This window comes from Clupea harengus, chromosome 4 (genome assembly GCF_900700415.2).
Source record: "Clupea harengus chromosome 4, Ch_v2.0.2, whole genome shotgun sequence".
Classification (NCBI taxonomy): Eukaryota; Metazoa; Chordata; class Actinopteri; order Clupeiformes; family Clupeidae; genus Clupea; species Clupea harengus.
Window position 1 is genome coordinate 28,785,196 of NC_045155.1, and position 17,807 is coordinate 28,803,002.

General features: G+C 44.7%; 1 protein-coding gene across 1 annotated transcript in view; it reads right to left on the reverse strand.

Annotated features, from left to right (window-relative positions):
• Nucleotides 1–10,786: 10,786 nt before the first annotated feature.
• Nucleotides 10,787–17,807, reverse strand: part of LOC105900107 (hematopoietic progenitor cell antigen CD34-like) — a 26,380-nt gene continuing 19,359 nt past the window's right edge. The window contains exons 7-8 of the mRNA XM_012827360.3: nucleotides 16,143–16,295; nucleotides 10,787–13,342 (exon numbers count right to left, since the gene is read on the reverse strand). Coding sequence (XP_012682814.1) covers nucleotides 13,148–13,342; nucleotides 16,143–16,295 — 348 coding nt within the window. The 3' untranslated portion in view covers nucleotides 10,787–13,147. The remainder of the gene's footprint in view (nucleotides 13,343–16,142; nucleotides 16,296–17,807) is intronic.

Below are 17,807 nucleotides of genomic sequence, written 5' to 3' on the forward strand. Positions count from 1 at the left end.
TTAGCCTTTATTAAATAGGTGAACAACAAGGATGTCTCGCTCGACAGCAACACAAATGACTCCTGTGCGAGAGTGCTGAGAAGGTGCAACCTCCTCCATGTCTGATACAGAATTGGATGTGATGTGAAACCGGAAAACAAACGAACATTCTAGTGCTTAATGTTACAGTTAACGTCACTGACCAATCACCATGAGCCTATACAATAGCCCAGGTCGCTATACGGAAGCATACAGTAAGATACGATACGATATACAATAAAGGGCACACAATACAATATAATATAATATAATATAATATAATATAATAGGACCATCAAATTGAATATTTGATCAGGCCATGAAGTCTTACCCTAATTCTTATTTATTGCCTATCCTACCCTTGAAAAGACGTAAACACTTGGATTAAGATTCACATCGTATTGCAAATTGCAAAGCTGTTCATTGTATTGACATCTGTTACCCTCTAGAAATTCGTAATTAGAAGCATTCCATGAGTCAAATTTAGTATTTTCTGGACGGTTCGGGTAATTAGGTTTGAGTAGATTAGATTAGACCAGTGTTTTAACTGCTTTCCACAGCAGAGGGCGATGTTAACTCAGAAAAGGCCCCACGATTTTTTGGCGGGAGAGAAACTCTCTACGGGATAGGGCCTACCCCTGGTTCCTCAAAAGGTTGCTAAGATACTCAACAGCAGGCAACAGGTTTGTTGCACATTTTATGGAATACTGACACAAATTAACTCTAAGAGTATAAATACATTTTCCCACCATCTGTTTGCATGTTTGCACAAATTAGCCTATGTATTTGTGTCTAGTTATCTTTGAGTAATAGGCTACAATACATTAGCCTATGTATTTATGGCTAGTTATCTGTATGAGTAACAGAGATAAATGTGTTCATTTTTAATGTGGAGTCTGTGCAGGCCAGCTAAGACGACAGTAAGAACGTTCAGAATATGACACAATGTGACATCATATGATTTGTTTATTAAAATGAGCAGCATGCTGCGTAAAATCTGAAAAATCTACCAACTGACTGACGGGCGTGGTGCTGTTGGCCTGTAGGAAATTAAATTGCCCTAGTGCGTTGCATCACCGCGGAAAGACACAGACAATGTTTTCCAGATTCCTTCATGTTCTCATGGAAGGCATAAGCTGGGCTGTGACAGAGGTCCTGGCGTTGAGGAGGCGAAGGTTCCCTCGTCCATTGACAGGATGCTCCTCTACTGGGGCGGACCTTTACAACCAGAAGAACCGTTTCATTATCTCACATTTTGAAATACACTAGTTTTGCATTCATTGCCAAAAATGCACAAGCGACATTGAAAATCACTGAATAAGAATAAGCAATTTTTTTTTTTTTTAATTCAGGATTAAGAAAGTTGAACAGCTGTGAAACCCTCCGGGTCCTATAGTTCAGGGTTGATCCCACTGTAGCTCAATGAATGAATGAATGAATTAATTAATGAATGAATGAATGAAAGAATGATTAGCTAAGGAGCAGATTAATCCGACACGGTTATGTTCTAGGACCACACTGGACCAGGAATGGACTGTGTTCCGGAATAAGACACTATATCGGTATGGGCTAAACCATTTCTATATGAGGGCCCGCATGCCAAGTGAAGATGCGTGTGGGGCCCGGAGCGAGTGCCCAGTGTGTGAGAGCACTCAACACTGCTAATAAAACCGCCCCTATCAGATTTTACACTCAGTGAAAGCCAGTTGGGGGTTCAAGGGTACCTCATGGTGATGGATCAGTTTAACTAGGTGTGCATATACGAGTGTTAAAGGGTGTGTGTGTGTGTGTGCGTGTGTGTGTGTGTGTGTGTGTGTGTGTGTGTGTGTGTGTGTGTGTGTGTGTGTACATTCTTGTAACCAGTGGCTATTATTGCCACACCCTCCCTTCTAAGCGGTGATGTCAGCTACAGTGGAAGGCTGAACGTCTCCTCACACGTCACATTGGGATGAAGCCAATATGTCAAGCAGCTGGTAAAAGATACACACAAGGACAAGCATATTTATTTTGGTGAGTATGGCCACCTGTGAGCTCACCAATGTGTGTGTGTGTGTGTGTGTGTGTGTGTGTGTGTGTGTGTGTGTGTGTGTGAGAGTGTTTTCGTGCTTTAGGACTGTTTCAAGGGTGAGAACCATACTGCACTTCATCGTCACGCCATCTGTGTCCCCACCCTTCTGAAGTGAACTACTTGACTTTTAAAGATTTAAAGAGCGGGCTGAAGCCCTGAGGAAATAGATGTCTTTGGAGAAGAGAAAAAAAGAGAGAAACATTCCAACACCCCACTTTCACTGAGAAGAACCCCCTCCTTCGAAACACAAGCTTTCTCTGGGTCTGTCTTCCTCTCTCGAACATACACTCCCACTCACACACCCACTGTCTTACGTGCACACACACACACACACACACACACACACACACACACACACACACACACACACACACACACATACACACACACACACACACACACATACACACACACACACACACACACACACACACATTGAACTTGCATCAGTCTTGTGGAGTGTTAATGGTGTGGTTGCGTTAATGGTCTGGACAAACATAATTCTGTCACAATGAGGAAGTATTTATAATGTACAGATGAACATAGCAGGGAAGAATAGTTTCATAAACAGAAGAAAAGACGAATAGATGCGCAGGCGTGTGTGTGTGTGTGTGTGTGTGTGTGTGTGTGTGTGTGTGTGTGTGTGTGTGTGTGTGTGTGTGTGTGTGTGTGTGTGAGTGTGTGTGTGTGTGTGTGTGTGTGTGTGTGTGTGTGTGTGTGTGTGTGCGTGTGTGTGTGTGTGTGTGTGTGAGTGTGTGTGTGTGTGTGTGTGTGAGTGTGTGTGTGAGTGTATGTGTGTGTGAGTGTTTAATAGGATCCTACACATTTCCTTCGTGTTGAATGGACAGGCACTGAAGGAAATAAACATTGTCAGCAGCAATCGATTGATTAGTAGACCGAGCAGAGACTCCATACCTTTCCCTGCAATGGCTCCCCTCAAATCCTCTTCAGTTGTGCGAACAGCAACACACCCAGGGTTCAGGGGTCACCTGTGTCAGTGTAAGACCCATTAGTATAAAAGCCCGGGGAAGGTGCCCGGAGATGGAGGAGACGTTCTACTGTAGAGCACAGGCCCTGTTGAAGACCAGGATATGTCCAATGAATGCCTCTCCTTAGCAATTCACGCAACACACAAACATACACACACACACAAATGCACACACACACACACACACACACACACACACACACGCACACACACACACATGCACACACACACACACACACACACACACATACACACACACACACGCACACACACACACACACACACACACTCCCAGGCCTCCATCGATCCCTTCCCGGCTGCTTAATTGCTTTGCATCTCTGCATACACAAAGGTCTTATGGCTCCGTATTGTTTCCTCAGGCCGGACGTTTCCGATGTGTAATGACTGACATTGATTCTGAGCAATTACTATGCAGTCAGTGTCAGGGGCAAATTGACCTGGGGAGCAATGGGGCTGAGCGGTGACGGAAATATATATATATATATATGTGTGTGTGTGTGTCTATATTAAAAAACGCTTTATAAATAAAGTGCATTTTGTAAATGTTGTCATTCGGTCCGAGAATGACTCGGTCAGATTGGCGGACTTTGCCTTTAATGATTGTTCACACTGAATTAACTTGCACGCAAACCCCAGTATGGGAACCCGCAAAGACATTGAAACCGTTATTATTTGTTGTGGCTAAAAGTAATTGCATAATGAATGAAATTGTTGGCAAAGTCCTGATCTCATTACTCCCTCCTCAGCGGGCTCTACTTTGAGAGTCAATTAAGGGATTTTCCATCTCAGAGGTTCTGTTTGAAGTTAGCAGGGCAGAATCCAGAGACAATGAAATAACTGACACTGTCCATGGATCTGAGACCCGTCAAGTGCCTGCTGTGGTGGAAGAGTCGTTCCCATGACTAACACTTCTCAGCAAAGTGCTGTGCACGCAGCGAAAGGGCAGTGCACAAGCTATTCTGGTAACTAGCATGTCTCTACTTCCGTGAGCTGTTAGAAATATAAGATTTGAGAAATAAAATTCTCACGAGCACTATAATTAAGAATACTGCAATTTTGAGAAGCACTATAACGAAACTAAATTTAATGTGCTGATTGTTTTTATTTTGAAGTGGCTAAGCCACTATGGTTTCCTGGTTGTGTCAGACATGTTTGTTGTTCCTACTGTGAGTGGCCTCCTCCGCTGCTGATGCCATCCATCGTGGCACAGGGGTAGATCCTGCTCTCTGAAGCGCCCGCAGGCATTGGCACTCTGTGCTGCTCCACACAATCAGGTATGCAGAACAGAAGATAAAAAACCGGATTGAGTCATGATTATGTAAGAATAAACCTTCCGTCCCAAACAAAAGACATGGGTGGTGCTGTAACAGGAGCTCTGTGATGTATTGTACCTTTCACTCTGTCCACACAACCTGCAGACCTCCAGCTGAACGATTTGGAAAAGCTATACGAGGGCACAGTTCTTGCCACGAACGATGAGAACATCTGAGAAAGAAAACAAACCTTAATTATCTGACCCTAATCATAACATCCCCTGGCCTCACAAAGGGAGTGGTTGTCGTTTTAGTTAGTGGTAATATTTTGCCCTCTGCCCCCCCCCCCCGCCTGATTTTGGACAGATAAGGCTCAGGGTCAATGTGAAGAAGCTGCACTGTCCTGGAGAAACAGGAAGTTGGTAAACATTCTGTGGCCGATGGCTTCCTAATGAGAACCTCCTGAGGCCTGAGCTTATGTAAGAGTGCGAGCGGGGGGGGGGGGGGGCTCTCGGGAGACGGACAGATGATCACTGCTCCCTGTTCATCACAGCCTGTGCTAATCAGAGGCGAGGAATCACAAACACAGCCTTACAGGCACCTCACTGTGTGTGTGTGTGTATCAATAAACAAACGGGAATGAGTCACGAAGCCAGATAGTTCACCAGTAATCATTTAGTCGTAACCATTTGCTAATCAATTTGAACATATAGGGGAAGGATAAATATATAAACACATGACAGTATGTTTGCCATTGACTAACATGACATACATTATACATACATTGTTGATGTTTGTTGACTGTGTTTCTTATAACAACATTCTAACACCTCATCTTTGAGTACAATTGCAAATACTCAACTCAAGAGACCTTTTTAAATGGCTGTTGATTCCAGATGTGTGTGGTCTAACTCTGCATTAAACTAACTCTGCATTAAAATAGACAGGTTCAAAAGTAAGCCCAGAGTTGAGTGAGATTCCTGTGGACTCAGTAAGACTGCTCTCTGATGCTCGTCTGAGATTGTCTGCTGTTTGGCCACCGCCTGGGAACTCAGACAAGCAGTCAACACCCTGATCCAGTCCTCTGTACATGTTCTCAAGTATGTACACAAGCCCAGCAACATCTAAACCCCTCCGGACCCGGCGACCTTTGCTCCTCCCTCCCTCCCTAGTCTCTACGGTTCAGAGTCAACAATCTCTCTCTCTCTCTCTCTCTCTCTTTCTCTCTCTCCCTCTCTCTCTCTCTCTCTGTCTGTCTTAGTCTCCCTCTCTCTCTCTGTCTGTCTCTCTGTTTGTCTTACTCTCCCTCTCTCCCTCTCTCTCTCTCTCCCTCTCTCCCTCTCTCTTTATCCCTCTCTCCCTAGCCCCATCTCTCCCCCTTTCTCATTCTCTCTCTCTCTCTCTGTCTCTCCCTCTCTCCCTCTCTCCCTCTCTGTCTCTCTGTTAATTAACTTGTAAATTATATACAGTAGGAAGCAGAATGAGGTCATGGTAAATGTTAACAAAGAAACTGCACTTTTTTTAGGGAATGTGAATCAACAGGTGGATAGATAACCATTAATAAGGTCACAGGTGGATAGATAACCATTAATAAGATCACAGGCAGCAACATGCCTATGGCACGCTCTCAGTCTCTCCCTATCCATCTCTCTCTCTCTCTCTCTCTCTCTCTCTCCCTATCTCTCTCTCTCTCTCTCTCTCTCGAGCACACACACACACACACACACACACACACACACAGGCACACACACACAGACACACACACACACACAGACACACAAACACACACACGCACACACACACAAACACACACACAGAAACACACACACACTCATCCTTTCCATCTTCGCTGAGATTATCTAGCAGCGACACAGGGCGGGGGAAAACATGACACCCTCACAGCTGCCACAACACAGTAGGGGCCCGCCTGCGGAGGAGAGGCCGAGAAAACACCCACTGCGCTGCGTGTGTGTGAGCACGTGTGAGTGTGGATCTTTCACCCTGTAAGTGTGTGTGTGTGTGTGTGTGTGTGTGTGTGTGTGTGTGAGTGTGGATCTTTCACCCTGTATGTGTGTGTGTGTGTGTATGAGTGTGTGTGTGTGCGTGTGTGTGTGTGCGTGCGTGTGTGCGTGTGTGCGTGCGTGTGTGTATGAATGGCTATCTATGTGTGTGTGTGAGTATGAGTGCGTGCAAATGTAGAACTTTCTCTCACTCTCTCTCTGTGCATGTCATTCTTCCTATGAGTGGGTTTATATATACTATATAATATATGTGTGTCTATATGTGTGTGTGTGTGTGTGTGTGTGTGTGTGTGTGTGTGTGTGTGTGTTTTTGTGAGAGAGCAGGTGTGTACCTGTGTCAATTTCAGAATGTTATGAAAATGTTTAACCTGTATTTTCCCTGACATGAAAATATCCAAATCATGTGTCATTAGTGAGCCTTTGAAATAACCAATCATTATTTCATTATTTCCATGGAAAAGTAGGTGAAATTGTGTGTTTTATGGTCGGTCAGAAACGTCACTAGTTGGATAATGTGTTGTATATTGAATTAACACTTTTCTCCTATGCAGTCATCAAATAACTAAAACATCCCAGCCTAGTTATTAACACATTTAACACTCTGTCACTGGTGGTCCCCAGCATTGCCACTAGAATGCTCTATCACATTTCAGTGTGACTGGGTTACATATTAAAAACCTTTATACAACCTTTATACAACACTGATATAAATACTGAGAGCAAAAGACAAATAAAAAACAACCATCAACGTATTTCAACATTGCTACTTTATTGTTACATACATTGAAACATTGTTACTTTAGTGGAGTATGTATTGAAAATGTTAATATTGTAACTTTATTGTAAGCAACTTTATTTAATCTTGTACTTCAGTGCAATATTCATTGTAACATTGTCATTGTGAAATTGTTCACAAATGACTGTATGGCAGTCATCTGATTCATTCACACTGAACATGAAAAAAAACATTTAGGATAAAGGCTTCATAGAGGCTTCATAGAGGCTTCAGAACCAAGATTAATTTGAACTACGATCGGTCAGACCTACTGTCATACAGCATGTCTTAAATCAATAGACCTTTTCCCAAATCATTTAGGTGGGGGGGGGGGGGGGGGGGGGCGACGACACACAAACCCACTAAGGCCCGGCCATCATCATCCTGACGGTCAATATTGTTGCCGTCAACCTTTTTACTCATTCACCGAACAAAGTTGAGTAATTGCAAATGCATATATCAATACTAGACAACTTAAAGATGATGTGTGTCAAAAAAGATTTGCCCTATCTTGATGTTAACAGACTTTACTAACCTTTTGTTTGTGCTTTGATGCAGCCAACCTCATCTCATGATGCAACCAGGAAGTACAGCTTCCTCTGGTCATGTGACAATTTACACGAATCATCTGACACTGCACATATTTCATTGACCCTTCATTATTTCAATATTTGCTGGAAATGCACTGATACATCATTCAGTAACAGTTTTAGAGCCTTATAACCGACAAACGTTTTTTATTACTGTCACTGTTGTGACCGTTGGGATTAAACGTAAGTGTCTGTGTATGCGTATCCATGGCTACACCTTCGTCAAGCTCCCTCTGTAGTACGTAAACAGCCTCTCTATCGGTCCCTCAGCCCTCTCCGCTCCCACCCCACCCAGGCCATTCGTCTCCTCCAGAGGGTGGGGTGGGGTGGGGTGACAGAGTGCTGCCCCATCAGCTGCTGTCCGACCCTCGGAGGGCTCCGCAGACGTTGTGTGTGTGTGTGTGTGTGTGTGTGTGTGTGCCGCGGGACACGAGTGTGTGGGTGGGACACCAGATCAGCTGCAGATCTACAGAGCCCGTCTGTCTGTCTGTCTGGCCTCAGGGGGTGTCACTGGCCACTAACATGGAGACGGACACAAACAGCAGTGTACACACATACAGGGGGGGGGGGGTCAGTCAAGTCTAGTTGTTTATTGCAGTAAATAGAGGAGTCACTGTCAGTAAAGGTTAAGGCGATAAATGTGAGGATCACAATGCTAAACCATAGAGTAAAGAGTGTCTAAACTGAGGCAATCCATTCCATGTGGAAGACGCCATCAAAACAGGAAGAACCATAGACATAACCTAATAATATCAACCGAGTCATTGGGGCGCCCTTGAACCCAAAGTAGCCAATGGCCCTGCTCTCCACGCAGGGGACTGCGCCTTTTCAGGTAATAATCTGGACTGGCCAGTGGTAGCAGCAACAGCCTTTCTTCAATTGAACTCTTCAAACATCTCATTTCAGGGTGAGGCCCCGTAGTATGTCTGACCCAGGCCTAGGGGTCTGAAGGCATTTACATTGAGTCATTTAGTAATTTACATTTAGTAATTTACATTTAGACCTTTACATTTAGTCATTTAGCAGACGCTTTTGGCCAAAGCGACGTACAAGGGAGAGAACAGTCAAGCTACGAGCAATAGCGACCTAGTGTAACAATAAATACTACTTTACATAAGAAATAGAAAAACGAAATAGAAAAAGAAAAAGAAGTGCTCTCTGAAGAGTTGGGTCTTCAGAAACTTCTTAAAGGTAGAGAGGGACGCCCCTGCTCTGGTAGTGCTAGGCAGTTCGTTCCACCAACGTGGAACTACATATGAGAATAGTCTGGATTGCCGTACTTGCACAGACGGCAGTGCCAAACGACGCTAACTAGACGAGCGCAGCATCCTGGGTGTACCATTTGCCCTTACAAGAGAATGTAGGTAGGTGGGAGCAGAACCAGCAATCACTCTGTAGGCAAGCATAAGTGACTTGAACTTAATGCGAGCCGCTACAGGCAGCCAGTGGAGCTCAATGAGTAGCGGGGTGACGTGTGCCCTCTTTGTTGAACAACAAGGCAACAGGACCAGACCAGACCCTCCCTGTGGTGTATTCATGTAGCCTGTCCCTAATATTCAACACCAGATGTGCATGCTGTGGACACCTCACATGTTGATAGCTTTACCCCGGGGCACATGTGTTTTTTATGTCCCCTAAGGCACTGGCTGCATTCTGTAGCAAACCAAACACCATTCTCTCTCTATTTCTCTCTCTATTCTCTCTCTATTCTCAAACAGAGAGGCTTAGTGTTTCGTGGGTATTTGTTTAGAGATATTTTTCTCTCTGCACGCGCGCGTCTTTATAGACTTGTTTGGTCTGTTGGATGTTGTTGTTGTCTCTTTCTTCTGCTCTGCAGTCACTGGTCTGTGGAGGGAGGGAAACATGGCGGTTCTGTTTGTGTGACCCTGTTCAGTCCCGCTGGGAATTTGTGATACATCCTGGACTTTAAAATGGGACACATTTCGGGTAGCAGATCTCGCTGGCTTTGGGAAACGATGTGGGGTTGGTGAGGGATGGGCGGGGGTTGTGTGTGTGTGTGGGGGGGGGGGGGGGGGGGTTGATCACATGAATGTCTTGTGATGAATAAAGGAGAGGGTAGGTTGTTGATATACTAACAGTAAGACTGTCCAAAAATAAGATCTGAATCTGATCTGGATTCATCTTGTCTGGGCCATCTCAGGACACAGCAGGATTATAAGTAATTTAACAGCATCAAACCCTATGTTTCAAAACCTGTGTCATATCATCTTTAAATACAGACTTTTATAATCCATTTTCACATCTTTGAGGATGCATGCAATGGGATGTGTAGTAAATCAATTCAAATGCAATGAAAAAATACCCTTGAAACTTTACAATGTGATGCTATGACTGTGAATGAATTTGTGTTTGTATTGCCATGAATTCTGACTAAATGAATGCCTTTCAGACCCACCCAACATGTATGAATTACAGATGTCTTAGGTGATGTCATCACTATTGTTTATGAGAAGCAGATGTCTCCTGCTATGCTCTGATGTGGACGGGGAGCTGCTTTTCCGAAACGTGTGGTTTTTCTTTTAGGCCTTTTTGCATATTCATATTGACTGTGTATGACACATTCATTTCAGCGCTCCACTCTTCAAAGTCACTGCTGAAATAGAGGTCGTAAGAGCGGCACATTCTGCAGTCCTTTGTCTGAAAGAGCCACACCCAAAGTTTTCCTCCATGCCTGTATGCTATCGATTCTTCTCTGTTGGCTTAGAATCGTGTCTGACCCACGGTTTCAGCGTTTTGCTTTCCCTAATCTATACTAATGTGTACATATTTAAATGCTATGCATATTCAATGGAATTCAATTGTATACATATAGCGCCAAAACAATAAAACTGATACAACTTTACAGAGCCCAGAGCCTGAACACCCCCTAGTGCAAGCACAAGGGAAACATACATTATATCATGCTAAATGCATCTCTGCAATCTCTCTTCCATTCTGTGACATAGGCAATAGAACGGATCGCAGAGCTGTTTAGAATCATGATTGAAACACAAACAAACGAGCAAACAAACAAACCAGGCCAAAAAAGTTGTTTGTTTTCCAAACTTTTATTCCTGTCCTTGAACATCAGCTAAGAGAAACTGAATATTTAAATGAAACAACAGTTTTGCTAGGGAATGTTAAATTGTAAAACAAAACTGACTGAAAAACAGACAAACAGACATTTGTGTTGTTGATCGCGAAGATGATTGTGAAGATCGCAAAGAAAGCATCAGGTTCCGCTAACCTATTTTTACACATGAAACATTTCTTAGCTACCTTAAGGGTATGAGCTGTCTGAGTGCCCAGAGTATTTAACTACATTCTTATGTTGAAGGTTGTCATGGAATACTACAGAAAGACATGCTGTTGTCATAGTGACAGGCTGGGGACTGAGGACTGAGTGGAGAGACAAGACAAAGCTGCCCTTGACACAAGTGGCCCTGCTTCCTTTAACAGATGACTCATTGCTTTTGAGAGAGCATACTCACTCAGTGATGTTGATTGAACAATTACATGGGAAATTAAAAAAGACCATGTCAGATATTCATACATAAAAAAAAAAACTGTACATTATCAGGCCTATACAAACAGGAAGGCACAAAGATGACCATCACAGGCAACAGCACAACACTCAGAGAAACAGACACTCTCTCTCTCTCTCTCTCTGTCACACACTCAAGCACTCACTCTGCGACTGTCTCTCACACACTCACACACTTTTACACAATTTGTCTCTGTCTGTCCCTCTTGCTCATACACAGGCACACACACACTCAGTGTTTGTCTTTGGCTTAAGGCTGATGTACAGTAGAAGGTATGAGTAAAGAAGAAAAACAAAGGAATACAAAACACAAACAAGCAAAAAAAAAAAAAAAGTTAACATTAACCACTATGTATATAACTACTCTAATACTATGGTATTTTTTTTTCATTTAAAAGGCATAATACTGAATTGCAAAGCTGTACAAATACACACTCCAAAAAAATGATCAATTGTTTTTTTATCAGTTTTCAGTAACACATTGAGACTGTTTATGAAGTTTGCTTGCGCTGCCTGGATGCATACTGACGTAATCCTGGCTGCTTGCAGTAATGAACTGGAGGTCTATTCTGAACTTCTCTACTTCAAATCACAGACTTTCTCTTCAGTAACCGTGAGTCTGACGTGTCAGAGGAGCACACACTCCGTCTGCACACACTCCTCCGAGTCATCACTTTGTCCTTTGTTGAGATAAACAGTTACACATGACTGTCATGTTGTCACACACACACACACACACATCGGCCACTAATAGCCATACACACACACACATGCACACACACACACACACACACACACACACACACACACACACACTCACACAAACCACATACAAGCCTTCATATAAGAACGCACTATTTTAAAACACGGGAGACATACAAGTATTTGCTCACCGAAGACTCACGTTCGTGTACACAGACATCCGAACTCGAACACCTCAATAAACACATACCTCCAATCACTTTTGTTCAGAGTTGTTTGTAAACAGATGTGAAGATGTAAGTCTGTACTACTATAATGATTATCTCAGGGCGTTTGCCCCACCAAGCCCATCGGTGCAGAGGCACTTTGGGAGGTGTGTGTGTGTGTGTGTGTGTCTGTGTGTGTGTGTGTGTGGACACCTTTGGGAGGCTTGTGAAACACTGAAACAAGGCACAGGGCTTTGGGATGGCACGCTGCAGTCAAGGAGGCCAGTGGTGAGGCAGGGAGAGCCTCCCCTCCACAGACTCGGACTAGACTCCTAACATCAATAAGTCAGAGGCCAACCTTTACACCTCTGCGTACGAAACGCATCACTAACGCCATCACCTTGACCACTGCCGCCACTATTACTGTCATTTGGTTTACCATTTCATCAAAAACCCGGGTAGTCGATATTCAGTAACTACCTTCACCAAAAACATCATTATTCGTCATCAGTATTATAATTTTTTTTTGTTTATCATTTACATCAACCACTGTTAACCATGGTTAACATACAATAACTACCTATTCATAATCAAATTCATAGTTTCTTATTAAGGCACCGTTAAGGCCTCGTTATCACCCTCTTTATAGTTACATAGCTGAGGGGTCATGCTTGTAGATGGAGTCAAGTCACTGAGGGTACAAAGGAGTTTGAAGATCAAGGGTGTGTCAGTGTATGTGTGTGTGTGTGGGTGTGTATGTGTGTGTGTGTGTGTGTGTCTGCCCATGTGTGTGCGTCAGTGTCTGCACATATGTGTGTGTGTGTGTGTTTGTGTGTGTGTGTGTTTCTGATTGAAGCAGTAGCCCAGACAGCAGCTGGTTCCTGTGCGGATTTGGCTCCGTTGTGGCGTGGATCCGGCTATCTGGGCGTGGTGGCGGGGGGGGGGGTCGCCTCGCTCCCCCTCACAGCTCAGTGTCAGCCACGGGGGTTTTGGCTGTGGAGTGGCCGTTGGTGGCGGCGGGGACCTGGGTCTTCACGCCGTCGAGGGACTCCCCGTTGATGCTGGGCTTCTCCTGGGGCTCGGGGGGGTTGAGCGGGGCCACGGACATCAGGGTGTTGCCCTGGTTCTCCTCATCCACCGGGTACGAGTCTCCAGCCTGGGGACGAGGTAGTCATGTTAGCAATCAGATCATGTGTGCTATCACTATTACGAGTCTCCAGCCTGGAGATGAGGCAGTCATGTTAGCAATCAGATCATGTGTGCTATCACTATTACGAGTCTCCAGCCTGGAGATGAGGCAGTCATGTTAACAATCAGATCATGTGTGCTATCACTATTACGAGTCTCCAGCCTGGAGATGAGGCAGTCATGTTAGCAGTCAGATCACGTGTGCTATCACTATTACGAGTCTCCAGCCTGGAGATGAGGCAGTCATGGTAACAATCAGATCATGTGTGCTATCACTATTACGAGTCTCCAGCCTCATGGTAACAATCAGATCATGTGTGCTATCACTATTACGAGTCTCCAGCCTGGGGATGAGGTAGTCATGGTGACAATCAGATCATGTGTGCTATCACTATTACGAGTCTCCAGCCTGGGGATGAGGTAGTCATGGTAACAATCAGATCATGTGTGCTATCACTAGTACGAGTCTCCAGCCTGGGGATGAGGTGGTCATGGTAACAATCAGATCACGTGTGCTATCACTATTACGAGTCTCCAGCCTGGAGATGAGGCAGTCATGTTAGCAGTCAGATCACGTGTGCTATCACTATTACGAGTCTCCAGCCTGGAGATGAGGCAGTCATGTTAGCAGTCAGATCACGTGTGCTATCACTATTACGAGTCTCCAGCCTGGAGATGAGGCAGTCATGTTAGCAGTCAGATCACGTGTGCTATCACTATTACGAGTCTCCAGCCTGGAGATGAGGCAGTCATGTTAGCAGTCAGATCACGTGTGCTATCACTATTACGAGTCTCCAGCCTGGAGATGAGGCAGTCATGTTAGCAGTCAGATCACGTGTGCTATCACTATTACGAGTCTCCAGCCTGGAGATGAGGCAGTCATGTTAGCAGTCAGATCACGTGTGCTATCACTATTACGAGTCTCCAGCCTGGGGATGAGGCAGTCATGTTAGCAGTCAGATCACGTGTGCTATCACTATTACGAGTCTCCAGCCTGGAGATGAGGCAGTCATGTTAGCAGTCAGATCACGTGTGCTATCACTATTACGAGTCTCCAGCCTGGAGATGAGGTGGTCATGTTAGCAGTCAGATCACGTGTGCTATCACTATTACGAGTCTCCAGCCTGGAGATGAGGTGGTCATGGTGACAATCAGATCATGTGTGCTATCACTATTACGAGTCTCCAGCCTGGGGATGAGGCAGTCATGTTAGCAGTCAGATCACGTGTGCTATGTCCTATTTAGCAGCATATTCTTTCCATTGGGGAAACATTGACTTAGAGGAAAAGTTATCAAATATTTGAGATGTAATGTGATTAAAAAGTATTTCTGTGCATGTCTGTGTCTCTTGTTTTGCATTTTAATGCATTTGTTTACATCTTCAGGCCCTGTAAATGTTAGCAAACACAAAACAGTGTTAAAAGTGTTTTTGTTTTGTTTTACAGCTGTTTTGCATTAGCCTTGAACTCTACCTTCCCCTGCTGATAGCATTAGGCCTACAATCATTTCAAATTGTTTTGATGAAGCACAGTACTAAACATTCAGCTGTGTTTGTGTTTGTTTTTGTGAGTGTCGGTGAGTATTGGCCCCCGAGCCTCTAGCTGAGCTCGATTTGAGGGAGGGAGTGAGGGAGGGAGTGAGGGAGTAAGGGCGGTGTAGCAAGGCTTCATGTGGATGACGTCAAGAGGGCCGGGCTAAGAAACAGCTGCTTGTACTTGGCACGCTGAGGGAAGCATGGAGAAACACAACTGCCTGTGCGCCTCACAGAACAGCCGACAAGGCTGGGCGTGTGTGTCTGTGTGTGCGTGTGTGCGTGTGAGAGTGTGTGTGTGTGTCTGTGTGCGTGTGTGAGAGTGCGTGCGTGTGTCTGTGCCTGTGCGTGCAGCCAAAGAGAAAATGAAGGACTCATTCCCTCCTTCAGATATGCTTCCAATCTCTGCCTATTAATTATTGCAGTCCACAAAATGAAGTGCCATTGATCCTTCCCAAAGCAACTGAGGTGGGTTGGTTTGAAGTGGACTGCTGATGTGTTTGGAGTGAGGTGTGTGATTGAGAGCATGCGGATGTACTTAGGAGCTTGGCAGGGCTGGCCTGACGATGCCCACCCAGAGTTTTGGAAAAACGCAGAGGAAGAGAGGGAATGGAGGAAGATGAAGATTGAGAGAGAATGGAGGAAGGAGCTTTTTGCCATGAGAATGTCAAAATCTTTAAATCTATTTCTTCCCTCTACAAATGAATCTTTGAAGTGCACAGAGATAAGGATCACTGTTAGTACACAGTACACTGTTTGTGACCTTTATGATGATAAACATTTCCTTTCCTTTCCTTCATTCTACATTGCAAATTGCAAAACTTTTTTGTATTGTTTTTTTTTTTTTTAAAGGTGATTATTTTAGTTCTGTTGCAACAGCACATATGCTCACACCAATGGAGACTCTGAGGACGCGACACAAAACGTTTTTAAAAGTGAAGACGTGTTGGTGTTTTACTTTACTGCCACCGTATGAAAACTACAGCATGTTAAGGTCTTTTTTCCCCATTCAAAACTACAGCATGTTAAGGTATTTTTCCCCATTTAAAACTACAGCATGTCAAGGTCTTTTTCCCCATTGAAAACTACAGCATGTTAAGGTATTTTTTCTCCATTGAAAACTACAGCATGTTAAGGTCTTTTTTCCCCATTGAAAACTAGAGCATGTTAAGGTCTTTTTTCCCCCATTTAAAACTACAGCATGGCAAGGTCTTTTTTTCCACATTCATTGTCTTACCAGTCTCATGCCCTTGTTGTTGGATCTGCGATGGTTCATCCACATGTACCCTGCAATGAGTCCAGCGGCCACCAGGAGACCTATGACCAAGATGGTGCACAACACTGCAGAGCTCCGCTGGACCACGACCGGCTCAGCCTGCAGCACTCCCAGCTGCGCAGATATGGGACAGAGGAAAGCACACAGAGTCAAAGGCCTGCCAGAAACACCAGCCGGGAAGCAGAGGACATAGACATAAGCGGAACATAGACATAAGCGGAACATAGACATAACTCTCCATGTAGCAGGAAGAGGATCGCTAAGCTAGCGTAGTTCATGTGAACTTGATATATTTTTACTCTATATGTCACGCTCTTTAGTTGATATAGTGGGGATGCGTGAAATACCCCATGGTTGTTCTTTAACAGAAAAAAACCAATGAGTTTCAGATTCAGAGGTTCATCTAACTGTCCCTGGCCATTCAATCCTTCCCAAAGCAGGGGTGGAAAGACTAGGAATGTTGAAAGATGGGATTCTTTGTGTGCATAAACTTCTCTTTGAAAAAGAAAATGAAAGACTCTTGGTTACAAACAGACTGGTAAAATGTTTATCAAAACATTCTTTCCTAGGATGCCAGCTCTCTCAGGCCTGTGTAGTATGTAATGCCAGCTCTCTCAGGCTTGTGGAGTATGCAATGCATGGTAACCACAGCCCACAAGCAAAGAGCATGCAGCCCACCTAAGATGCTTCGTTTATGGGATAAATATTTTATGGTGTTGCTTAATGATAAAAACAGGGATGCCGAAGGTACAGTTAACTGTGTAAGACTGTGTGTGTGTGTGTGTGTGTGTGTGAGCGTGTGTGTGTGTGTGTGTGTGTGTGTGTGTGTGTGTTTGTGTCCGTGTGTGTGTGTGTGTGTGTGTGTGTGTGTTTGTGTCCGTGTGTGTGTGTGTGTGTGTGTGTGTTTGTGTCCGTGTGTGTGTGTTTGTGTCCGTGTGTGTGTTCGTGTGTGCGTGTGTGCTTGCAGTAGGAACGTGTTTTTGGGTGGACCCTGTGTAAGTAAGTGCCTGTCCTTACTCAACTCTCTCTCCAAAGCCAAAGATGACTTCCAGCTGAGAGAGGAAGGAATCAGGATGGGGTGAGAGGGAGGGAAAGAGAGGGAGGGATAGAGAGGGAGAGAAGGACAGAGGGAGGGATAGAGAGGGAGGGGTGAGAGGGAGGAAAGGACAGAGGGAGGGATAGAGAGATAGAACAGAGGGAGGTATAGAGAGGGAGGGATGAGAGGGAGAGAAGGACAGATGGAGGGATGAGAGGGAGAGAAGGACAGAGGGAGGGATAGAGAGAGATAGAAACAGAGGGAGGGCCATATTAACGGGGATGTGTGAGCGGAGCCTGACGTCAGTGCCGGGCCCCGGGGCCTGCAGGGTGGGGGTCTCACTGGGAGCCTATCTGAGATTCCTCACCCTGGTGACTGTGCACGTCATGTTTGCTTTACTCTGGGGCTTGATATTAAACTGCATTTTGATTCGTACACACACACACACACACACACACACACACACACACACACACACACACACACACACACACCAATTTCCCTTTATGCTCCCTGGAAAATCAATATGCCTGTGTTGTGGTCTGATCAGGCATTAATGTAGACACGCACAGCTTGTGGACATAGTGAAC